The sequence below is a fragment of the Ricinus communis genome, chromosome 1 (genome assembly GCF_019578655.1).
Source record: "Ricinus communis isolate WT05 ecotype wild-type chromosome 1, ASM1957865v1, whole genome shotgun sequence".
Taxonomy (NCBI): Eukaryota; Viridiplantae; Streptophyta; class Magnoliopsida; order Malpighiales; family Euphorbiaceae; genus Ricinus; species Ricinus communis.
Genome location: NC_063256.1, coordinates 1,287,187 through 1,310,479, shown reverse-complemented (window position 1 = coordinate 1,310,479; position 23,293 = coordinate 1,287,187). Strand labels below are relative to the sequence as shown.

The 23,293-nt window shown below is 34.5% G+C and overlaps 5 protein-coding genes across 11 annotated transcripts; 2 read left to right on the top strand and 3 right to left on the bottom strand.

Annotated features, from left to right (window-relative positions):
* Positions 1-2,820: 2,820 nt before the first annotated feature.
* On the bottom strand, positions 2,821-5,166 carry LOC8258463 (cytochrome P450 704C1). 2 transcript variants are annotated; one of them, XM_015727447.3, is made up of 5 exons: positions 4,539-5,166; positions 4,170-4,454; positions 3,711-4,040; positions 3,305-3,505; positions 2,821-3,206 (listed from the first exon to the last, which is right to left on the bottom strand). In XM_015727447.3, the coding sequence occupies exons 1-5, from the start codon at positions 5,058-5,060 to the stop codon at positions 3,015-3,017; spliced, it is 1,530 nt and encodes a 509-aa protein (XP_015582933.2). In that variant the 5' UTR covers positions 5,061-5,166; the 3' UTR covers positions 2,821-3,014. The 2 variants fall into 2 exon arrangements, with proteins under 2 accessions (XP_015582933.2, XP_002511745.2); XM_002511699.4 differs by having other exon boundaries at positions 3,711-4,049; positions 4,539-5,157.
* A 392-nt stretch (positions 5,167-5,558) lies between these two features.
* LOC8258462 (2-methylene-furan-3-one reductase) lies at positions 5,559-9,629 on the bottom strand. 3 transcript variants are annotated; one of them, XM_015728966.3, is made up of 4 exons: positions 9,492-9,629; positions 9,180-9,388; positions 6,202-6,688; positions 5,559-6,081 (listed from the first exon to the last, which is right to left on the bottom strand). In XM_015728966.3, exons 3-4 carry the CDS (start codon positions 6,668-6,670, stop codon positions 5,726-5,728), a joined length of 825 nt encoding a protein of 274 aa, XP_015584452.2. In that variant the 5' UTR covers positions 6,671-6,688; positions 9,180-9,388; positions 9,492-9,629; the 3' UTR covers positions 5,559-5,725. The 3 variants fall into 3 exon arrangements, with proteins under 3 accessions (XP_015584452.2, XP_002511744.2, XP_048231045.1); XM_002511698.4 differs by lacking the exons at positions 9,180-9,388; positions 9,492-9,629 and adding an exon at positions 7,226-8,929; XM_048375088.1 differs by lacking the exons at positions 9,180-9,388; positions 9,492-9,629 and adding an exon at positions 6,774-7,181.
* A 473-nt stretch (positions 9,630-10,102) lies between these two features.
* Positions 10,103-15,451, top strand: LOC8258461 (spastin). Of its 2 annotated transcripts, none has more exons than XM_015728964.3 (13): positions 10,103-10,594; positions 10,730-10,821; positions 10,929-10,948; positions 11,630-11,960; positions 12,041-12,136; positions 12,297-12,412; positions 12,519-12,581; positions 13,031-13,154; positions 13,304-13,353; positions 13,831-13,921; positions 14,228-14,263; positions 14,510-14,607; positions 14,947-15,451. In XM_015728964.3, the coding sequence occupies exons 1-13, from the start codon at positions 10,293-10,295 to the stop codon at positions 15,064-15,066; spliced, it is 1,539 nt and encodes a 512-aa protein (XP_015584450.2). In that variant the 5' UTR covers positions 10,103-10,292; the 3' UTR covers positions 15,067-15,451. The 2 variants fall into 2 exon arrangements, with proteins under 2 accessions (XP_015584450.2, XP_002511743.2); XM_002511697.4 differs by having other exon boundaries at positions 12,519-12,599.
* A 322-nt stretch (positions 15,452-15,773) lies between these two features.
* On the top strand, positions 15,774-18,501 carry LOC8270660 (serine/threonine-protein kinase Aurora-3). Its single transcript, XM_048375093.1, has 7 exons — positions 15,774-15,926; positions 16,018-16,191; positions 16,288-16,530; positions 16,625-16,720; positions 17,460-17,674; positions 17,793-17,865; positions 17,991-18,501. The coding sequence occupies exons 2-7, from the start codon at positions 16,048-16,050 to the stop codon at positions 18,090-18,092; spliced, it is 873 nt and encodes a 290-aa protein (XP_048231050.1). The 5' UTR covers positions 15,774-15,926; positions 16,018-16,047; the 3' UTR covers positions 18,093-18,501.
* Positions 18,502-19,111: 610 nt separating this feature from the next.
* Positions 19,112-22,231, bottom strand: LOC8270659 (growth-regulating factor 9). Of its 3 annotated transcripts, none has more exons than XM_015728976.3 (4): positions 21,660-22,231; positions 21,035-21,329; positions 20,232-20,852; positions 19,112-19,756 (listed from the first exon to the last, which is right to left on the bottom strand). In XM_015728976.3, exons 2-4 carry the CDS (start codon positions 21,273-21,275, stop codon positions 19,335-19,337), a joined length of 1,284 nt encoding a protein of 427 aa, XP_015584462.2. In that variant the 5' UTR covers positions 21,276-21,329; positions 21,660-22,231; the 3' UTR covers positions 19,112-19,334. The 3 variants fall into 3 exon arrangements, with proteins under 3 accessions (XP_015584462.2, XP_015584461.2, XP_015584460.2); XM_015728975.3 differs by having other exon boundaries at positions 21,543-22,225; XM_015728974.3 differs by lacking the exon at positions 21,660-22,231 and having other exon boundaries at positions 21,035-21,526.
* Positions 22,232-23,293: the final 1,062 nt, after the last annotated feature.

The window sequence follows — 23,293 nt, the reverse complement described above, 5'->3', positions numbered from 1 at the left end:
GATGATCTTTAAGACTGTGTGCTGAAAAAACGTGAATAGGGGCTGCACTTGAACTTTCTCTTTTTCCTCTCAAAAACTTACTGATCTCACCTCTTTCTTTTTGTTGCTATTGTATTTCATTCAGCAAAATCAAAGCCCTTTTTGCTGCCCATTTTTACTCACCCGCGTGAGTTGCTCACCAAAAGTCAACAAACAAGCTTCTTTTGGGAGCTATTAATTTTGGGCCAAATAGCACATAGTTATGGGTTTCTCCACATAGGAAGGAACCCATAGCCCAACAGAGAGTGTGTCTATTTTCTCAAGAAAGTGGAAGAGCAGTTAGTTAGGGTTATCTACTGATTCTCTATATATTTTTTAAGTTGAAAACTATAATGAAAATATTTTTTTTATATAATTTTGAGTGTATTTAATATAAACTATTACTATTTTATAATTTTATAAGCTATGTGACATCTAACAATATAACAAAGAATTAATAAATGTATTAAAATCTTATTTACAAATTATTTTTTAAATTTAATTAAAATTAAAAATATATATTTTAATAATTTATTATGATCACAAGATATCTAATCAGGATGTTAAATTAATTAAAAATATTTATTTTATTAAATATATTTATTTTTATTAATATATATTCTAAAAAATGAAATATATTGAAATATATTAGAAAATATTGAAAGAATACAGAATACTCGTTTAAATAAAAAAAAGTGTCTCTATTTTTTAAATATAATAGTGCCAAACCCTGAAATAATTATTTTGAATTTACTTTTTTGAGAGGATGTAAACATATATAATAGGCTTTGAGAAAAGATAATTATAGAAACACATGTTGGAGGATGTGTTTGTGTATATAGTTGGCATGTTACAGAATATAAACCCACATTAAATAAAGTATGAAAATATAAATTAATATATTAGACCGCATTTTTCTTTATATACGTAAAGAGATGATATATTAGAATTCAGAGAGGAGTACAAAATTTTCTCTAACCCGTATAACTTGGAGGGAAGGGTCACTACGGAAATGACAATCATAAAAAGATATATATATATTAATTTTTAAAATTTAAATTATTTTGATATGGGTGTTTAATTTTTAACACATATAATTATTATTTTGATAAATATATTTATTTATTTTGACACATAAAATTTAAAATTATATATAATTTTATAATTATTTTATTAATTCATTGATTAATAAATTACATTTCTAATTGAATACTGATTCAAATTCTAATTATATTTTAATATTATATTAACTAATAAATAATTTCATAATCATAAGGATCCTAATTCTATAATAAGAAATAATATATTAATTATATTTTAATATTATATTAACTAATTAATTAATAAGTTACATTCATAATTAAATATTGATTCTAATTCTAATAAATAGCATATCAATTATATATTAATATTATATTAACTAATAAATAATTTATTATATGAATACTAATTATATTCTAAGAAAGTAATTATATTTTAATACTGTATGACTAATAAATTATTTTTCTAATTTAATAATAATTCTAATTCTAGAAAATAATATTTTTAATATTATATTCAACAATAAATTAATTTTTAATTATATAATAAATTTTTAAAAAGATAGTAATATTAATTTTGTTAATAGTATTAACTTATATAATACTAAAATTAATTAATAAATATTTTTAAGATATTTTTATATTATTTTACTAATAAAATTTTAAAATTAAAAAATATTTAAAAATAGTTAGGTTACTATTGTTATTTAAAATATTATATATTAATATTAAATATTAAAAAATTTATTAAATTATATATATTAATTTAATTTTATAATCAAAATAATAATAATGGTCGTACAACATACAAGTAAACAACTAATTTTTATTAATTTATAAGCAATTCTATTAAAGTTTGTATTAGAAAAGATGAAGTTTTAACTCCATTTATATATCTATTAATTTAATTTAATTCAACACTTTAAATTTACGTAATTTGTATAGTATATTAAAAAAACATAAAATTTATAGAGTCTTTACATCATATAAAATTCAATAAAAGAATATAAAATAAAATATATGCAGTTTCTATAATATATAAATATATAAAAAATATAAAATAATTTGATTTAACACTATATATTAATTTATAAGATCTAAGATTTTCTTAATATTTATAAAATTTTTATTTTAACATATGTACTTACTCTTAACACTTGAGATTCAAACTTATATTTACTAATCAAACATTAACTTATATTTTAATATTATATTAACTAATAAATAGTTTCCTAATTAGATAATGATAATAATTCTATCTTAAGAATAAAACATTAATTATATTTATATTATATTACTAATATATTAATTTTGTAATTAGATAATAATTCTAATTTTAGAAAATGACATTTTAAATTATATTTTTAATATTATATTTAATAATAAATTAAATTTTAATCCTAAAAATAGGAATATCAATTATATTGCTATATTAATTTATATAACATTAAAATTAATTAATAAATAATTTTTATACTATTCTATTAATAAAATTTTAAAATTTTAAAAAAATTAAAAACATCTAAAACATAGTTATCCTGCTAATTTTTTTAATATCTTATAAATTAATATTAAATATTAAAATTTTATTAAATTATATTTTATCAATTTAATTTTATAATAAAAATAATAATAATAGCTATGCAATACAAGTAAATAACTAAATGACTAGTGTAATGATAAATCTATTAATTTGATCGACTTAAATCATGTTAAAAAGTTAATAATTGCATTTTCATCTCGAGTTACTGCAAATGGAAAATAAAAGGAGAAGAACAGTCATTTTTACCAAACAGATACTTTTGTAGTATTTGACTTTTTTCGTAAGCTTCCTCTGCCATCGGAGAGAAGCTTACTTTGCAAATTTGATCAGCATTTGTTATGATTATGCAGTAAACATTTGCTAATTGTAACAGTCATTACACCAAACAGAGTTCACCAGTGATGATAAGAAATTCATGAGCTTGCTGTCCTTGGTATTGCACGAAGATAGAGACCTCCGTTAATGTGAAGGGTAAACATAGTCCTGTAAGTTACTTTTCTTGTATCATCATCCAATTTGAATCGGAAGAATCGAAGAAGGGCCATCGATACTATCTTCATCTGCCGGTAAGCAAAGTCTTTCCCCAAACATGTGCGAGGACCAGCCTGCAAGTAAATGCAACCCATCAAAAAATGTGTACATACATGAGTGATTGATAACCCATGTGTTCAACGTTAAATAATTAAGAGAAGAGAGAGATCACATGAAATGCTATGAATTTGAAAGGCGATTCAGGTTGGAAAATTCCGTTGTTGAGCCATCTTTCTGGCCGGAATTCCTCAGCGTCCTCTCCCCAAATATAACGCATCCTGCCCATAGCATAAGCCATATAGTATAACCCATCTCCCTTTTTCATCCTGAAGCCATCAGGAAGGACATCATCCACTTCTGCACATCTTCCATCCTTAAAGTACATAAAGCAACCATGTCATTATTCACTCCTGATAAAAGATTCACACGTATTCTGGTAAATCAGTCAGGAAATTGTTTCAGTAGGTTTTCTGAAACCGTTTTCAACAATAATATCCAAAAAGATAAGAACGAATATAATCTTAATGCTGAAGGAAATAAAAGTGTTGCAGGTATGATGAAAGCATAGGCAAATTTACCACAGGCACTGCAGGGTATAGCCTCAGGGTCTCTGTCAATGTCGCGTGAAGATAATGCATTTTCTCAAGTACTGTATCTGTTATTTTTGCCATGAAATCTTCCACGTCAATAGTACTATCTTGACTTCCTGTTACCTGTGTCACTTCTTGCGCGACTTTTTCCTGAACTATAGGGTTTTTGCAAAGCATATAGAAGAACCAGGAGAGAGTATTTGCACTAGAATCTTTGCCAGCAAGCATAAAATTCAGAATGATATCCCTCAAGTACTTATCATTCATTTTCTCTGGGTCCTTCTCACTCTCTGTCAAAAATCTTGAAAGTATGTCCTCCTTGACATTCTTAAATTACCAAAAGTTTAGTCAGTGTTTTCACATACTGAATCAAATTTCAAGAAGTTTTGAAATCACATCACCTGATTGACAAACTTATCACTGGAAGTATTGAAAGGAAAAACTTACCTGGTACCGTTGCTCCGCGAGCAGCTTCCTTCTGGTACCGATAAGGTTGCTGACAAATTCATCAATGGTTTTGATGTTCTTCCTAAGTGAAGCTTCACACCCAACATTGAAAAACCTTTTGAGTTTCCAAAATGGATCCACATAGCGCCAGTAGACCAACTCATTCGAGTCATCAAAAGCTCTCGTAAAAGCAGTTTCTTTTTTGCTCGATCCCTCCAAGCAATTTAATTCCACTCCAAATCCAACTTTGAAAATAGAATCTAAAGTGCATCTCATAAGTATATCCTGCCAATTGCAAGAATCACATCAAGAAACTAATAGGTAGTACAAATGAGAAGAGGAAAAGCCTGTTTTTAGTAGCGGACTTACTTGCATATCAAAAACCTTGTCAGGAACCGCAACCTTGGACATGACTCTAACCAGTTTGGCAGTATTTGTTCTGAAAACAGAACAGCTAAATTCTCTAAGAACTCTAGCGGAAAACTCGAAGCTAGCAAGCTTTCTTTGTTGCCTCCACTTATCTCCATCAACAGCAAATATACCTTCACCAAAAAGATCAGTCAAAATATCTTGATTATACTTCCCTTTGGAGTATTTATCAAAATTCGTCTTTAGCACGTGCTCGATGTTTCTTACATCAGTCGTGTATAATTCGCTCTCTTCAGGACCAAGAAGCCTAAAAGTCTTGTGGGTTTTGGCCAATTCAGCTTGGTGGTCATAAAGGTAGCTGAAGTAAAAGAGCTGCCCAAATACTGTGCCGATTACTGGTGCATAGTCTGGGTTATTGATAGATTTGCCAGTATAGACCTTGAGCATGACATACAAGAAGGTTAAAACGAAAAGAAGAAATGGGGTCGCTGTGAAAGTGAAGATGATAAAGAAGATATCCATTTTCCTTGTGAATACTAAGAGGCCAAGTTGAATGTTTTAAGGCTGATGGTTTCCATATAAAACATAATAGGTTTCATCACTGATAGTGAAATGAAAGACCAGACCAAATACAACCATCCAATAAAAAACAGATAGAAATTTTGAACCACCTGATGCTGATCTAATTTTATTAACAAAGACCAATTCTATTATATGGCTTATGCTTATAAATTTAAACATCAAGACAGAAGATAGAATCTTCCATAACTGTTCCAGTGGTGAAATTTCATGGGAATGTAGAAAAGAATAGTGATAGATGTGAGTTAATATTAATAATTATTTTTTAAAAGAGCATACCATCTCTTAGTTGTTTTTTTTTTTTTTTTCTGTCCACATTTAATCAGTCATTACCAATTTATGTAATAAGTTAGAATACCAATTACTTCTCTTCACAGAAACATGTTTTTGATCAGGGATGGATTTTCACATTCCCCTGGACAAAATAGAAAAGGTTGCATGTATTTCACGACGGCCAAGTCGTAGAAGAACTCGTAGAATAGATAGCACAATCACAATTCGCTACAACAGAAAATAATAACAGACCTTCCACACAAAGGAGTATGAAATTTCAACATTAATTTCAGATACTATTTTATAATGTCACTCGCACGCATCCATCCACGCGTTCAGTGCACAGACATCTTCTGATAACCCATGTAAGCTGCAAGATTGCTTTTGTTGCCTTCGCATACAACAGGATGGGGAAGATGCTGTGATGGGTAGGAAGAGATAACAACCTTTCCACGGGCTCTTCCAGTTTCTAAATGCCGAAAAGCTTCAATTACATCCATAAATTTATATGGACCAGTGGGATCAATCACAGCCTTGAGCTTGCCAGTCTCTAGATATGGCCTAAGCTTTTCTAGGTTTTCCCCTGAAACTGTTAAAGCTGAATAAACAGCAACTGGGTTTGAGGGCAGCCAGGTTATGTCGATAATTGGTGCATTATCCTTGGCTACCACAAAGGAATTCTTGGAGTCACCTGAAGATTTAAGCATGAATTAAAACAGAGTTTAATAAAAAAGCAAAAAATGAGGAGATATAAAGCAAGAACTGCTGGTTAACGTTTTTCAATATTAACTAGGTGAAGTAGAATCAGTACCAATTGTATCATAAACAAAATCATATTTCTCCTTAATATCTTTGTATCCCGTATTTGTGTAGTCAACAACTTTATCAGCTCCCAAACTTTGGACAAATTCCATCTTGGATGTGCTAGTTGTTGCAACAACATATGAAGCTCCATAGAAATGTTTGGCAAGCTGAACAACTAAACTGCCAACACCACCTGCCCCACCAACTACACAAATATTTTGCCCCTTCTTAAAATCTGCATTCATAAAACCTTCCATTGCAGTTTGAACAGCTAAAGGCAAGCTGGCAGCTTCTTCAAATGAGAGGTTTTTTGGCTTTTTGGCAACAAATCTTTCCTCCACAACTATGAATTCTGCCAGTGTCCCTAGCTGCTTTAGTTGTCCATCTGCATTAAAATCTTGAATGTTTCCATAGACCTCATCGCCGATGCAATATTTTGTCATGCCACTGCCTTTTGCTACCACCACTCCTGACATGTCACAGCCAGGGACTACCTGCACAAAAGTCATTAATACATATGACATGCTCATTCATTAAAGACCAGGAAGGGAAAGGGATCAAAAGGAGAAAAGTTTTCACCCTAAAATCTTATTAATTATGTCCAAATTCTGTTCTTGTTTGATTACATTCAAAGTTCTCCAAACTTCTCTCTACGCCAAAGATTCCTCTTGCTGAACATGCAATCCATGCATCATTCTCAAAGAAATGGACTCATGAGAGTAATTAAAAATTTTCTCAAAAATAGTGTTGGATTAAGCTTCATTACTGTTTTCACCTTTCCTTTTTTTAAACTCAGTTTCTTTCAAACAATGCCTATATCTTTGTCCGAATACTATGTGGACTCAACATATCAGAATTATGTTAGCAAATCGTTGCAGATCATTCCAACTAAATAAATCAGTATCCACAGGAGTTATGGAAACCATTTTTGCAACCAACCATCATAAGGAGAGAGATGCTAGAGTCAGTTTAAAACAACTCTAACCGACTCTCCAAAAACAAAACAAATAAAAGATCTTCCTTCTACTCACAGGAAACTCTGAAGGAAAAACAGGCTTTTGGCGTCTTTTGATATCAATAGGATTTAAAGCAGCAGCCCTAACTTGAACTAGTATCTCATTATGATGGGGAGCGGGGAGTGGAAAGTCTCCCAATTGGAGAACTTCCTTGGGACCATGCTCCCGATAGAACCAAGCTTTCTGCATGTTGATATCTCTCGCAACAAGCTATTTCCTTTCTCCCCTTTATATAACCACAAAACATGTTCAACTACTGCCCTTAATTGCTGAATGGATAAGCTTGAAATAGTACAGACTCAAGAAAGAGATGGCACATAAAAGACCTAGAATGAGGGGTTTTCATGGAGATTATATATGCAGAAGAATCTCGATAATGAGTAGATTTATTAGTAGTAGGAGAATGGTCAGTGAAAAATGAACATTATCTTAATAAATAGATTAAAAAGAGAGTCAAGTTTGCTATATGCGGACCAAGAACTTTTCGGTCAACTAGCTTCACAAAGTAATCCATCCACTTTAAGTTAAAATTACTTCAAAAAGAAGATAAACAAATTGCTTCAGCAATAACAGTGAACAAATTGCTTCAGCAATAACAGTACTTAATCCTATAAATACGCTTAAGCGTGCCTCTCTTGATCGCAAAAGCCGATAACCAAAACAACTATCCTATTAAATAGAAGGGATTTCAAGATGACAAGTCTCCCACTGTAGGAGAGACCTTTTGCTTTCCAACCTATGAGCTTCGCTTGGACAAATGTGCTGTAAGCCTTACAAGAATAGGCTAGGATAAAAATTAGAAGGGAGCTTCACAAGAATGAAATGGTTCACTAAAGAAGTTCAAGTGGATGTATAATTTTTATGGCCATCCACATGATGAATGCATATGATTATACATCTACTTTCAAGCAACCGAGATTACTCGTGCAGTCTTTAAAATGCATAATGAACTGAAGTAGAGGGGCATCCATCCCTAATGAGATCCATAAACACTTCACTATTTGGATACCGTAATAAAGTGCCTCATTCCAGCGACTATGCTATGACCTAGTGAGAAAGCACTTGAGGTTATCTTATATTGCTACCAAATGCATGTATATCTCGGACACACATATTTGTCAACCTCTCATGAGAAGCATGCCCTTTTCTGATCAACAATGAAAAACAGGAGGACCAGTAACAACATCTAAAACATATTGATCTAGTAAATTAACAGCTTGTTGAAAAAGAAAAATTGAAAACAGAAAATACAGGTAAAAATAAACACTAAGAAACAAAAGCTGAGCAACATCCATTCACAGAAGGTCTTCATATATTATTCTCCCAAATCCCAACCCAGAAAAGACTATGAAGCCTAGATTTCATTTGAGTTCCTTCAGTGCATCAATGATTTCTTGTCTTGCTATTAAATCTTAAAATACATAAGATAGAACACAATAGTTCAGATCAACACATAATCTAATTCACATGGATCTCGCCGCCTATTAGCACAGGGTTGATACTTCAATCATACAAAAGCAAAAGGTCATGCAATTAAGTTGAAACGGCTATAAGTACATTATATATACTAATGAATGTGGGATTTGTGTCCTTAACAAGATAAACTGGTTTAATCCGGCGGTAACATAGTAATATAGATCCTATGCAAGACCTTCCTAGAATACAAACATAGTCATACTGAGAATACGTGAAGCACATCATAGCTAACATCAACCTCTCAACTACAAGACCTTATCAAGCATTTAATACAGCTCTATCCATTTAGCAAAAACAAAGGCTGGAAAAGGCCGATGCGATCAACTAAAACACCGGCAATTAAAGAGCTAGATTAGAAAATGAAGTAACTACTCAAACAGCTGATTGATGAGTTTGTGAACCAAGTTTATCACACGTAAACGAACAATGTATCCTCGCTAGAAAAAATCCAATCACATAGTTCTAACACTAAGTATGATAGCAAAGGATATACCACAACTGAGGTTTTGCATTTTGATCCAACTGTTTCAGTGATGGGACTGAAGTAGACACGGGAACCAAAATGTGGGCTCCATGAATTGCATCGATATTCAACTAACAGTCCCTTCGCCTAGCAATGCAAAGAAACATTTCGTTGAAGCATCTCCATCAAAGTCATCAATAAGGCCTAAAATGGCAAAAGACTCATCAATGCTGCCCAGCCTGTAGGAAAACCAAAATCAGTACTGCTGGAGTTTTAGAGAGAAAACTTTTCGCTAGAGCATAAAGTCGAACAGGCAGTGTCCACAAATTCTCGGGAAATTACCAGTCTCATTGTGTGCTTATCTTTTCTTTTCCCACCAAAAACAAATATACACGAAAAAGATGTGGAAAAATCATGGTTCACCAAAGTGCTTTTTCACTCCCTAAGTAGAAACAAAAAAATTTCTGCAGACAGGAAATGCCGTTCAATCCAAAATGACTCACCGGACCTCTAAAATATCCGCTGCTCTGTTCCTTACGACGTCGTTTATGAGCAACAGTACACTCGCGTTAAAAACTACATCGTATTTGCGAAATCTTTTCGCGTCGCCGTCAAGTAATTGCCCTAATAACTGGCCCAACCTAATCGTTTGCTTAAAACAATAGGTCGGTGACGATTGGGCCAGTAACTGATTGCGTCTTTTTGGATCTACAATGTTGGTGACAAGATCGGCCTCTTTATACGGGCGTAATCAATCTTTCGCTACTAAACACATTTGGTTGTTGTTGACGCAACTCGTTTGTCGACGATTGAGCCTCGTACTTTAAATCCAGCCCAAGTTGCATGAAAGGCGACACGACTCTTCAGCGACAATCTTCTTTTTTCCCCCGCTGAAAATCAGAAGAAAATGTAAAACAATAAACAATGCGTAACTAATCAGTAAAAGCAGGAATAACATTCATACTTGATCACTTGTTAAATTTTTTTCTTACAACAACAATCCCTAAATTGATTGTATAATTTTGAATTCTCTTGCTGGTTAAATTCTTCTCACAGATTGATTTCTTAGCCCCTAAAAAGTTTTTGTACAGTAATGGCTAATAAATCGCTTAAACTAGGTTACTGCTTTCTTTAATTTTAGCAATGAGTCTCTTAAAAGGCATAATTGACTCTTTAGGCTCAGTGTTCTCTTCATACCAGTCTGAAGAAGGAAATCCCAGTAACAGCCCTCGAAACATGGAAGGTGTCGATGGGAGTCCAGTAACGAATGAACGTGTTGCATATAAGCTCAAAGGATACTTTGATTTGGCTAAAGAAGAGATTGATAAAGCTGTAAGGGCCGAAGAATGGGGTTTACCTGATGATGCGATTGTTCATTACAAGAACGCACAAAGGATTTTCATTGAAGGAAACTCCACTTCTGTTCCTTCTTATATCAGCTTTAGGTATTGCAGATGTAATAGACTTGGTTCTAGTTACGTTATGTTACCTAGGTTTTATCACCTGATGTAGATAGAATGAATTATGAGTAATAAACATGATAATTGTGCAATTCTTTTAAGCTCGTTTATTTGTAACAGTGAACAAGAGAAGGTCAAATCTTATCGTCAAAAGATATCCAAATGGCAGGGTCATATTTCTGAGAGATTACAAGCATTAAATCGGCGAGCAGGTTCATACTTAATTCTCAATTACTTAATGTGTACATTGTCTTTGAATTGTATTAAATCCTCGGGAAGTGCTAACAGTAATCCCGTTGGCTGCATGTTGTTTTTTCAGCCGGCACATCCTCAAACAAGGTATCTTTGCATCATCAGTTTTCGCCACTGTAAGGCATAGTACTTCAGTTTAGCAATTGATTATTAATATATTGGCAAGGAAATGAATATGCTTTTGGGATTTGATTGCCAAAAAAATTCTATTGCCTGTATTGATAACTTATTGTCATCTGTAATTGCTTAAGAATGAAAAGAGAAATGTGTTTGACTAAATTTTTACCATGGAAAACTGCTATGGTCTATGTGTTGTAAATAAATTAAGAAGCTTCATTCATGTTAGGATCTCTCTTCTACGGAAAGCAAAAAATTTATTATGTCTGATTAGCAGTTTAGCTGTAATGTTCAAAGGTTTGAACTTGATGCATAATGATGGTACCAAAGCCAGCTATCTTAGAGGCAAGTTCTATTAATTTTTTTGTCCACAAAAAGAAGCCACAGTAAGGTTGTCTTCTCAAAATAAATCTGCCGTTCATAGCTAATTTATAGGTAATTAGGGTTGCTAGGAAGTTGGAACTCACAATAAGATTGTCTACAACCATGATATTGTTCCAAGCTTTTATTAATATTCTCATTACTGTACTGATTTTCTGCAAGGTTATTGTTTTATTCCTCAGGGAAGTGTGCAAATTTGAAACTCAGTATTATTAAATGATGTTAGTTATGAGGTTACATAAATATTACTTCTTCCTCAAATTATTGCAGAACACCTTAACTCATGCACATACTGCTGCAGTTTCATCATCAAAATCAAATTTTAGACAAGATCTGTCTCAGAAATCTCCTTGTTCAACTAGAAACACTCCGGTTGTTAGGAATCAGCCCAATAAAGCTGCAAAATCTAAAATTGCTCAAAATATGCCTCAGAATTCTCCTCGTTCAACTGGAAACACTGCAGTAACCAGGAATCAGCCTGATACAGCTGCAAAACCAAAATCTGCCCAAGAATCTGGTAATGGTTATGAAGCAAAGTTGGTTGAAATGATAAATACTGCAATAGTGGATAGAAGTCCTTCTGTTAAATGGGATGATGTTGGTGAGTAACTATGTTTCTCGGGTTTCTTTCCTGTTTCTTAACTTTGAGTTTAGAAATTTACTCATCTAAGTTGTTTGCAGCTGGTCTTGAGAAGGCAAAACAAAGTTTAATGGAAATGGTTATTTTGCCAACTAAGAGAAGAGATTTATTCACTGGGCTTCGTAGGCCAGCTAGAGGTAACAAGCAAGACTTCTATGTCAACAAATATGACAGTGCAGTGTACTTTTTCATACTTCAGAACTGAAAGACACTGGGCTACTAGTCCAATGGCAGAGAAGACAGAAATTGGAGCACTTTTTTTGTGCTAACTAGAAACACTGAATTACTGTTATTCAGGTTTGCTTCTCTTTGGTCCACCTGGTAATGGGAAAACCATGCTTGCCAAAGCTGTTGCTTCAGAGTCAGAGGCAACATTCTTTAATGTCTCAGCATCCTCCCTAACTTCAAAATGGGTGTGTTTTTCATTAATAATATTTATGTTGTCTGTCTCATTCTTCTTCTATTTTTCTCACTTTGGCAAGGAAAAATCTCTAATAAGTTCTGCTTATTCTGGTTTAGGTGGGCGAGGGTGAGAAGCTTGTTCGTACTCTCTTTATGGTTGCAATATCCAGACAGCCATCAGTAATTTTCCTGGATGAAGTACATTATTCTTTCTGCTAACTATATTGCATTGGTTAATTTTATTGGAAATCACTGGTTCTCTAGGTTCATTCATCTGTACCACATCCTGTTATTTCCATCTATGAATAACAAGAGTGATGAATCCTTAGTATAAAATGTTTTGTTATAATTTTGTTTGGGTCTTAAACAGTTGATAACTGCAGCTAGTAATTCTTTTCTACTTGGTGACATCAAGGCCAATCTTGTTTTATATATCTCTTGAGAAATTTATGATCTTACCTGTTTAGATGCTTTTTGGTATAAATTTTTCACTTCAGTCTTGCAACATTCAACTACCTTCTGTGTCCTTACCGCCATAATGTTAGTAATTGCTGCCATCATCCACTTATCAATGCTTGGGCCTCCAATCTTAAAGCATTTTGTGATTTGTTTTTCTTGTTTATTAACAGATTGATAGTATCATGTCAACAAGGTTGACCAATGAGAACGATGCAAGCAGAAGGTTGAAGTCTGAGTTTTTAATCCAATTTGACGGGGTGACCTCTAATCCTAATGATTTGGTAATTGTTATTGGTGAGTTCTTCGTCTCCAATTAAGACTCATGTGTAGTTCGTTTTGCGTGTCTATAGTCTGAAATCTTCTAAATCATATCTATTGTAGTATGCTTGGATTTGTTTATTCAACATTCTTGTTCCAATTTGCTAGTTCTTGTGTTGATGCAGGTGCTACCAATAAGCCACAGGAACTGGATGATGCGGTGCTTAGGAGACTGGTCAGTATGGTGTTTAAGAATTTGTGTTAGCTTTTTCCAGGAACCTGAAGTGTAAAATGTTGTTACAATTTGCTTCCAAGCATACGATGGAAGATACTAAACTGTTTTGCTTGCTGAGTTTTGAGCTGATATGTATTTCCTTGAGATGGCATCTGTTGCTAATCTAGAGTTGGTTTTGAGGAAACATAAAAGCTTTATTCTTTTTTTCTCCTTGCACCTCGCTTCTTTTAATCCATCTACCACTATCCAATGCAGTATTGCCTAGATAGGACTATTCTATGCCTAAGCATTTGTGTAACAGATACTGATAAACTGATAAAGTACTTCTCAATGCTGTTACTGATAAGTTCTCTGATGCTCGGGAAAAGAATGTTGTGACTGATAGGGTCTGATGTTCATTTGACAAATTCGTCCAAAAAATATTTACTCTTTGATTTTGATTTCTTTTGTAACTGAGTTTAATATTCCTTGAACCAGGTGAAGAGAATATATGTACCTCTTCCAGATAAAAATATCAGGTTGCTCCTTTTCAAACACAAACTCAAGGGCCAAGCATTTTCCTTATCTGGTATACATGTTCTTACCTATAATTGATGTTGTACATATGTGTTTTCAGTTTTAAAGGTACTGGAGTGTTTCTAATTTTGTCGTGCTCAATTCTTTTCCTTGTGCAATTGCACTACTCAATCATGAAGAAATTTGGTGGCGTCCTTTCTATTTTGCTTGTGTGTCTACTTATGAATTCGGACTTGCATCCTTGAGCTACAGTACACAATAAAGAGAATGCATTAGAAAGCTTATACTTGGTGCCTTATGCCCCCCTCCCTCCCCCTTCTACTTTAGTTTGATAATTTGGATCTTTTATGTGTGACAGATGGAGACCTAGAAAGACTTGTCAGAGAAACAGAAGGTGCGATGATTGTGCCCTTTTTGATATTGGATGTAATGTTATTGGATAGATGTGAAATGCAATTTTTATTTAATAGGAAAACGATTTTAGCCCAAAGAAAAAAAGTCATCTGTGCCATTAGCTTTGTGCATGCGTTGATTGCTGTATAGTCAAAGGCCCTCATTATGCATGACATGAATGTGCCTCAGGCATCAACTTGTTAAATACCAAAAACTTATCAAATCTTTTCAACTCTTTAATTTATAGGATATTCTGGAAGCGACCTACAAGCTTTGTGTGAAGAAGCTGCAATGATGCCAATTAGAGAACTTGGTCCTAACATTCTTACTGTTAAGGCGAATCAGGTAATCCAGCTTAAAATTTATGTCTATTACTGACCTGGTAGACGCCATTCTTTTGCTATGAATGGTTTCTCCGAAGACTTAATTCTACAACCTCTTGATTCCAAATGCAAGGTGCTGTACTGTGTCATGAACAAACATTGCAGTTGGAAAAGGGGATTTTGAAACATTTTCTTTTCATTGGTTTACGTTGAATTTTATTCTTGAGTTAGTTTTGGACGTTATGGTTCAATTTCTTTTGTGTTAGATGTACATCAGTGGAGGTATGAATTTTTGGGTTTTACCCAGCACCTAAACCAGATGATACTTTTATCTGATAGTATTTGACATTTGTTTTACCAGGTGAGACGACTAAGATATGAAGACTTTCAGAAGGCAATGACTGTCATTAGACCGAGTTTAAGCAAAAGCAAATGGGAAGAGCTCCAGCGGTGGAATGAGGAGTTTGGGTCGAATAATTAATTCGCCATTGCAGTACAATGCAATATGGTTCGCCACTCATTTATCAGTTTTTATTTGTCCAGGAAAAAGGCAATTTTTACTGCATTAGTTAGACTAGGAAATCTTAGTGCAGCTGCATTATGTATATAGATTTGCAGTCTGAACTCTTGTGCTGGATACAATCCTGTTCGCAGATATGCACTTTGGAACGAAACTGTAAATGAAAGAAAGCAAATGCTAATATACTCATTAAAAACTCAAACAAATAAGATAAAAGCTTTCCAAGGTTTGATTTGGAGGGTTAGAAAGTTTTAGACTTGGGTACTAGCACTTCTTCCTCCTCCTCCATTGTAGCTCTTCTCAAATTTAAAGACAGTAAAAATGGATACAGATACTGTTCTACTTCTGCATTATGTTACTTGGTTGACTTTCTTGCTCCCTCTTTTTTCTTTTTCTTTTTCTATAAAAAAATGTTGAAGTGTATGTTAACTGGGAAGATCTGAATTTGGTCTAATGATAAGTTGGGTGCAACTATCAGTGCCCACAGGCCGGAGACTCGTTTTACCCAATCTGGTCGCCGAAACATCGAAACCTAGAAAATGCTGGTTTGAATTGGGAGATTTTAAGATATCAAAAGTTTTATAAGAAGAAATATTTTAAATTATAATTATTTTTGAAATATATAAATAATTATGAAATGCTGAATATTTTATTGATTTTTGAAATATTATAAATAATTAAAATACTAAATTATTAGTATGTATCCCACGGACAATTTTTGTTGCTGACGTTTCAAGATTAGATGACGTGGTCACATTACAGGACTGAACAATGGGAAGATCGTGGAAATTGTTCCAAGACGGTGCGTTTAACGTAGGCGGGTCGGTATTATTTCAAATTAAAAAAAAATTCAAATTCTCTTCACGGAGGAGCAATTTCCTAAATCCAAAAAATCTCCGCTTTCAATTTCAGATAAAGACCACCTCTGAAATCATCAACAATATGATTTCTAGGCCGAGATCAAGAGTGCAAACAGAAGAAGAAAAGAAGAGGAAAGAGAGGAAATGGTCCCTTGAAAATTTTGAGATCGGAAAACCCTTAGGAAAAGGAAAGTTTGGAAGAGTCTATGTAGCCAGAGAAGTTACCGTATGTATTTCCTTTTTCTAATCCTACAAATTTAATTCTGAATACTATGATTTCCAGAACATGCTGGTTTAATTTTTGTTTTAACACTTTTGTCAGAGCAAATATATAGTGGCACTGAAAGTAATATTCAAGGAGCAGATAGAGAAGTACAGGATTCATCACCAATTGAAGAGAGAAATGGAGATTCAGACAAATCTTTGTCACCCCAATGTTCTCCGTCTCTACGGTTGGTTTCATGATGATGAGCGTATTTTCTTGATTCTCGAGTATGCTCAAGGCGGTGAGCTTTATAAAGAGCTTAAAAAGAAAGGTTTTCTTTGTGAAAAGCAAGCTGCCACGGTTATTATCCCCTCTTAATTTCTCTCAATTGTAGAATGTTGGTCTCAATTTTAACTTTAATGCTCATGCAATGTTTGTTTTCTTATGAATTCAGTACATTGCAAGTCTCACAAACGCGTTGAGTTACTGTCATAAGAAGGATGTTATTCACAGGGATATCAAGCCTGAAAATTTGTTGCTTGATCATGAGGTGCACTTTCTTTATTATTCATTTTTTAATCTGCCACTTTGTTATATGGATATTTGTTGTCTTGATGATCATTTGATTTGTGGGTTTTGATGAGGCGGCTGCTTTATGTTATGTTATGTTATGATGTTGCTTTGTGTCCGTATTAAGTTGATGGAACTGAGGTTTTAGTTCTTGTCTTTTTTGCAAACTTTATTGGCCAAATTTATCTTGCTTTCTCGGAGATCTGAATTTCTGATGAATCAACTGCAAATCTGTGAGTTACTGAGTTTAAGATGAGATTAGATGCTGTCTGCCAACACCACAAAGGGGATAATTATCATTTGATCTTCAGTAAATTTGGTCACTGCTTTTTGACATGGATTTAGTCCTTTTGTTCTCTGGTTGTAAGACCTGACATTACATTTATGCCCAGTCTAAGAATTGTTAGGATTTTGATTTTCCTAATCCTTGGAATAGGAATTATGATTGAAGCTGGACAGACAAGTGGTTTTGCCTCCTGATTATGAAGAGAACAAAGGACTTCATCCTTTCTACTTACATACTGAAAAACAAATATGAAATCAGCTGCAAATATAACTATTATCCCAATTCTCAACTGGCATTTCATTTTTTATATTCTTATAGTAAAAACAAATTCTGCAGACGCTTTTATTTTCTCTTTTTCCCCCTCTTATGCTACACTTGCACTTGCTTTGTAAATTGTTTTCAATAATTTTAGGAATGTTTCAAATATTTGTAGGGTCGACTAAAAATTGCAGATTTTGGGTGGTCCGTGCAATCAAGGAGCAAGAGGCACACCATGTGTGGTACTTTGGATTATCTAGCACCAGAAATGGTGGAGAACAAAGCTCATGATTATGCAGTTGATAATTGGACTCTAGGCATACTTTGTTACGAGTTCCTATATGGTGCCCCTCCGTTTGAGGCTGAAAGTCAAAAGGATACCTTCAGAAGGTAAGGACTTTTACATGTATGCAGTTATGGCAGTTTTGGTTAATGTTTTTAGCCATTGATAAAGAAAAGGTATTGCTCTTAGCCGGTTTGTAAGCATGGATTGGATTATGTGATGCAGGATCATGAAAGTTGACCTGACTTTCCCTTCTCATCCTCCGGTGTCTGCAGAAGCCAAAAACCTAATCACCAGAGTAAGTTTGTCTCAATAATGCCATTTTAATTGGCTTTGAAAAGCAAATATGGACTAGCTAATCACTTCCCTGAATATAACTAGCTAATCACTTCCCTGAATATGCAATCTGTAAAATTTTTGCAGCTTTTGGTGAAGGACTCTTCAAAGAGGCTTTCCCTACAGAAAATCTTGGAGCACCCTTGGATAATCAAGAATGCAGATCCTATGGGAATCTATAAGGAGTAGCAATTCTTAAGCTTCTTGTTTACTTGAGTTTTTTTTTTTTTTTTTTTGTATCTAATGTTGTTATCTGGAGATAGCATAGAATGGGTTTTCAAACTACCAAGTTTCACACTCAAAACTAAGAATTTATTGTAAAATCTTCTAATTACCAAGTTTCATATCTAAAACTAAGACTTTATTGTAAATATTTTGACTGATACATCGGGATCTTGAAGGAAACCAAAATTTCCAGCGAACGTGCACTACAAGGGATTGCTAAACTAGAGGGAGATTTTTAATTTCGTTTCCCAAATAGGAACATTTCTAAATTTAATCACACGAGGTGATGGATGTAACAAAATCTTCTATTAAAATATAAATAAAATTACCTGTCAATAGTTGTTTATATTGCTGAGACGTCACTTTGAGGCAATTTTCTGTCTTAGAAACTTTTGATCTGATTGCTTGTAAATTGTAATATTTCGATATGAGAAGAAAATTTGTCATTTAATTTCATTTCTGGCAACAGAAAAATCATTTCTTTTCTTAGAGATGAAATACTCATCACGGAAGCTTCAAATCTTTTAGCAGCGAAAGAGGAGATTGGGGGTGACGAACTTACGCCTAATCTGCAGTAATCTCTCAACTATAAAATGTCTTATTGTGGCCGCCTATTTTGCAGAATAATGGAGGCAAAATCACTAAGTTGAGTCAGAGGCTTAGTAGATTTGATTAATTAAAAGTATCTATATCGTCATTTTGGAACAGCCATTGCTGTTCTACTACTTACGCAACTGTTTTTATAAAACAGTATTTGCTGCAACAACTGTCAGCTTGCAAATTTCAGAATTCTAATTGATTAAGAAGTAAATTTTAGAGTCTTCTCCAAAAAAGAAGAAAAGCAATAAGCAAGCAGGTTGCTTTTGGATGCTGGAAGTATGAAACTGTTTTCACATGGTTATTGCTTCATATCAAATAGTTAGTACTACGTAGAATCATGCTATATGATTTAGCTTCAATAAGATTTGTTGGAAGACACTAAATTTGTGTTCCCGAATCTGTTAATCCATGACTATTTTAACAGCCCTTCATTTCATTTTACTATTTAGTCTTTTTCATAGTTAAAACAAAAAATAACCCCCGCCAGACCGACACCCTAGGTAAAGAAAATAAGCACTGATTACATGTTTCTGTACTAGATTATAAACACAAAATTGACCCGAGGAGGTTGCCGGCCACGGATCACAAAATCATCCACACAGCATGCTAAGAAGAGAAGTCTATATCTTCACAACAGGCAGCTATGGTGTCACTGATGGTGGTGGAACTGCTGCTGCTGATAGTTTTGTTACTCAGATCATTGTTAATTGCAAGTTGAGGATTTGCAGGGGCAGAGATAGAGATAGAGAGGTTAGTGTTTAAGTACGTACTGTCCTCTTTGTTAGGCAAGACTGTAGTAGATTGGAGACGAATGCTAGTGAGTATATTAGTGGTGGCATTGAGATGAGCAAGTGACTGCAAACCTTCCCTGCGTTTCTTCGCTCCTCTATGCATGTGCATCTTGCAATATTTCTCATTAGGCACAACATCTCTGCGACATCGCCACTTCTTGCCGTCTGTTCTTCTACATCTTCCTGTTTCAAGTTCTGCATCGCTTCTGCAAAAGCATGCGGAGCTGCAACCTTCAACTGAATATAGTTGCAACAAACATATAAGTCCAATTTACACTAAGATTATCCAAAGTCAATAATATCCAAGAATGAGAGTCCATAAAAGAACTGAACCATAATATACATTCTGGATTTGAACAAACTTGAAATTGATGGATTGTGATGAAAATAATGTTGTAATAGATGTATCTACTTGATTGTTCTATTAATTTTTCTCATTCCATTGGGCTCTCCTGGATCGGCCAAACAAGCATTAGGGTATTTGGGACCTTTGAGCACCTACAACTGAATCAAACAAATAATAGCCTTTCTTCAAGTGGTAAGGAAGCCAATATGGAGTTTGTATTAGATAACTCGTATATATTTCGAGAATGCACCGCACAGTTGATTGAAAGATCCTGTGAAAACTCGTAACTCAACCATGATCTTTTTAAGCCATAAGTAAGGGAAAAAGTAACAATCAAACCAATTTCCATAAATATGCAAATACTACCTTGAAGAACACTCTTCGGCGAGAAGTTCATTCCTTGAGGTGTGGCACTACTGGCATTTATGATGTTCTTCCCATTGTTGCCTCGGTCAGTTAGATTTTTCAAATTAGCATTGTTGCCACAATTTCCTTTCTTATCATCAATGCCATTAATCTTGCGACTGCCGTTGCTTGAACTCTTGTTTGTTCCCATAGTTGCTGTACCGATGGTAGAGTCTGTGAGAACAGTGCTAGTGATCATGGTTTCATTGGCATTTACACAGCCAACATCCTTAGCAGTCAAGGTTGTATTTGCAGTCATGATTTTGGTATCAACATTAGTGGTTCTGATGGCAGAGTTTACATGGTTTGAGAGAGATGCAGGGGTTGAAATGGTGCTAGAATTCTCTGAAATCTTGGTTGAATTGTTGAGCGATGTTGCCTCAGAAGCGGCGACCACTTGGGAAGCTTCCACAGGCTTTCTTGAACGGTGACGGCCTCTGTGCATGTGCCGTTCACAGTACTTCTGACCAGTAACCACAATCTTTTTACACCTCCATTTCTTCCCATCAGTTCTTCTACACCTCCCGGAGTCTGGATCCATCAGGTTTCTGTGATCAAATTCCTGAGGATTGTATCCCACAACTGAAAAAGCAACATACGCAAGAAATACACACAATAGACGGAGTAATTCTAGGTTCAGTTCCACAAAACGTTGTGTGCGTGTTTGTATATATATATATATATATATATATAGAGAGAGAGAGAGAGAGAGTAACAAGAACAAAATTGCAAGCTAAGAAACATGAAGAACTGAAAAAACTTACAACTTGGGCGGATTCCAGCATTAGCGATAGAGCCACAGGAGTGAAAAGAGGCAGCAAAGCTTTTCCATATAGGAAATACAAGTGCAGAAGGAACAGGTAGGCCAGCTGCTATGTACTCGTATATCGAAACTTGTAGCTTAAGCTCATTTAGCTGAGCCGCTGTTAACAGAGGCTTCTCGTGTTTGACGATCACGAGACTATTATGATGTTCAGCAGCACCAATCCCTATAATCAAGTTCATCGACGACGCCAATTCCTCTTCTTCTTCTTTTGCCTTTTTCACCTGAACAACAACCTTCAATGTTCCGTACTTTATCATTAGTATCACTCTTATCGAGAAGAAAAAACATATATCAAATCAAGCTTTTACAGTATAAACAGAAAATTTCTGAAAAACAAGCAGTTGTATTAACCAAAATTAAACAGAATAATTTTTGTTTTTTTTTATTTAAAGAAAAAGGAGCCATTTCATGAGATGGGAGCAGAAGGGATTATAATGGATGTATACCGGAGAGGTTTAGCCTCCATAGCTTTGATGAATAAAAATGAAAGAAGAATTGGAAATGTGTTTTTGAAAAAGTGAATTGAAAAAAAAAAATTAGAAAGTAAAACCAGCAGCTCCTACTCTAACTTAAAAACATGCCCTCAGTCATGAAAGGCTGTGGCAGCTGGTTTCTGACATCCGTTTCAGCCTTTTCGCGCTTTGCTCGCCGCAGGCCGAGAAAAAAGAAAAAGAAAACAAAACTCAAAATCCCGTGCATTTTAAACATGTAATGGAATATCAACTCCTACTCCATCAAACAGAGCGTTAACTTCACGACGTGGTTGTGTTTGTTGCTTGCCATGGCACTGGCGATGAGGGTACCACGCGCCTTGTCAGAGTTAATTGCCTGCTGAGCAGTGCTGAGAGGATGACACGTCAATGCATTCGTTCTGGTAGGTGGGCTAGTGTTATCTGCCTTTTCTAATTAGTGGGCCCACTTATTGACAGGTGGACATCGGCGGTGCTTGGGAAGTGTCTCCAGACTCCTGCCTCTTAAGCAGTGACTTGAACGAAAGACTAAACGAGAGGCCCAACTTGGCATCGTCTAAACCTGCAATGATCCAATTTGCACTTACACCTGGTTCAAGTATCTGGGCCATTAGTCCAAATATAGAGTTGGCCCAAAAGTCAAAAGTGAAACAAATGACCAAATTTTATATTTATTGTTTTCACTTTCTGATGTGGCTCATTTAACAGCGAATAGGAACTAGCAAGTGGACATTGCACGAGCATTTGCACATGGCGTCCAGTGAAATATCTCTTCTTTTTCCTTCTTTGGCTTCTATAATGCTGCATTCCTGCCGACACTATGGAATTCAGCATAAACCATATATCAAACTTAATGCTCCCCCAAATACTTATACAACTTGCTTTTGTCTTCCTCTTTTTTCCTTTTCTTCTTCTTTTTTTTCTTAAATGAGAACTTGCTTTTTGTCTCTCTAATTACGATAATGAGATAAACTTTGAAAATTACTTTATTGTACAATTCTTGTACACCGACTCCCCAAACTCATAAAAACAATCTTCATAATCTAACCACTTAATATTTGGTATAGATTGCCATTCATATTTTGCGTCCACCTTCCTCTCAATATAATTGTCTAGAGTCTAGAGTCTAGAGTGGAATAATCTTATTGGCCTTTAGCATCCTAACAAAAACGAGAATTACTTGTCATTTGCATGTGACCTTAATTCTGTGAAATATCCTCTGGAAGACACCAAGTGCGTCTGCATTAGGAAAGAAAAGTTAAGAATAACAATAATTATAACACACATATCTTACTCATAAAACCCAAGCGTACGTCGAACTCCTGCTGTCATTATGAGAAAAGGCCGTAACTGCGTCTACAGGGAAAACGGAAACACTGCAACAGAGCATGATGTGCTTAAAACGGAAAAGTGGTAACAAACTAACACATTATTTTAAGACAGCTTTATAATAATTAATGATGTCTAAGCACTCACTGGACACAATATGATGTGATGCAGGGAGGGATCTTTCATGCCTAGCCTATGTCTTGCGTGTTAGCCCCAATGGTCCACTCTTGAACTATGAGAAGTCTGGAAGCTCCGGTTGAATCTTATAAAAACACCTGTATGGGCAGAAAGAATTGACCGTTTCTTGATAAGGCATTACATTCTATCTGGATTTGTAACCGTTATTTCATCTTCAACCAACCATCACAATGATAGCTAGCTGCTGAATTTTTTTCTTT

Bases quoted from the DNA above. Each gene is read 5' to 3' on its own strand.
- LOC8258463 (XM_002511699.4), bottom strand. From the start codon at position 5,060: ATGGATATCTTCTTTATCATCTTCACTTTCACAGCGACCCCATTTCTT. The intron at 4,455-4,538 runs GTAAGTCCGCTA...TGCAATTGGCAG, and splicing joins ACAAGGTTTTTGATATGCAA to GATATACTTATGAGATGCAC. The intron at 3,207-3,304 runs GTGATCTCTCTC...ATTTACTTGCAG, and splicing joins TCAAATTCATAGCATTTCAT to GCTGGTCCTCGCACATGTTT.
- LOC8258462 (XM_002511698.4), bottom strand. From the start codon at position 7,399: ATGCAGAAAGCTTGGTTCTATCGGGAGCATGGTCCCAAGGAAGTTCTC. The intron at 6,689-7,225 runs GTGAGTAGAAGG...ACTTTTGTGCAG, and splicing joins TTTTTCCTTCAGAGTTTCCT to GTAGTCCCTGGCTGTGACAT. The intron at 6,082-6,201 runs GTACTGATTCTA...TTAAATCTTCAG, and splicing joins TTTTGTTTATGATACAATTG to GTGACTCCAAGAATTCCTTT.
- LOC8258461 (XM_002511697.4), top strand. From the start codon at position 10,293: ATGAGTCTCTTAAAAGGCATAATTGACTCTTTAGGCTCAGTGTTCTCT. The intron at 12,600-13,030 runs GTACATTATTCT...GTTTATTAACAG, and splicing joins CAGTAATTTTCCTGGATGAA to ATTGATAGTATCATGTCAAC. The intron at 14,608-14,946 runs GTAATCCAGCTT...TTGTTTTACCAG, and splicing joins TTACTGTTAAGGCGAATCAG to GTGAGACGACTAAGATATGA.
- LOC8270660 (XM_048375093.1), top strand. From the start codon at position 16,048: ATGATTTCTAGGCCGAGATCAAGAGTGCAAACAGAAGAAGAAAAGAAG. The intron at 16,192-16,287 runs GTATGTATTTCC...CACTTTTGTCAG, and splicing joins ATGTAGCCAGAGAAGTTACC to AGCAAATATATAGTGGCACT. The intron at 16,531-16,624 runs GTTATTATCCCC...TTATGAATTCAG, and splicing joins GTGAAAAGCAAGCTGCCACG to TACATTGCAAGTCTCACAAA.
- LOC8270659 (XM_015728974.3), bottom strand. From the start codon at position 21,353: ATGATAAAGTACGGAACATTGAAGGTTGTTGTTCAGGTGAAAAAGGCA. The intron at 20,853-21,034 runs GTAAGTTTTTTC...TTGCTTTTTCAG, and splicing joins TGCTGGAATCCGCCCAAGTT to TTGTGGGATACAATCCTCAG. The intron at 19,757-20,231 runs GTAGTATTTGCA...AACTATATTCAG, and splicing joins GCCGAAGAGTGTTCTTCAAG to TTGAAGGTTGCAGCTCCGCA.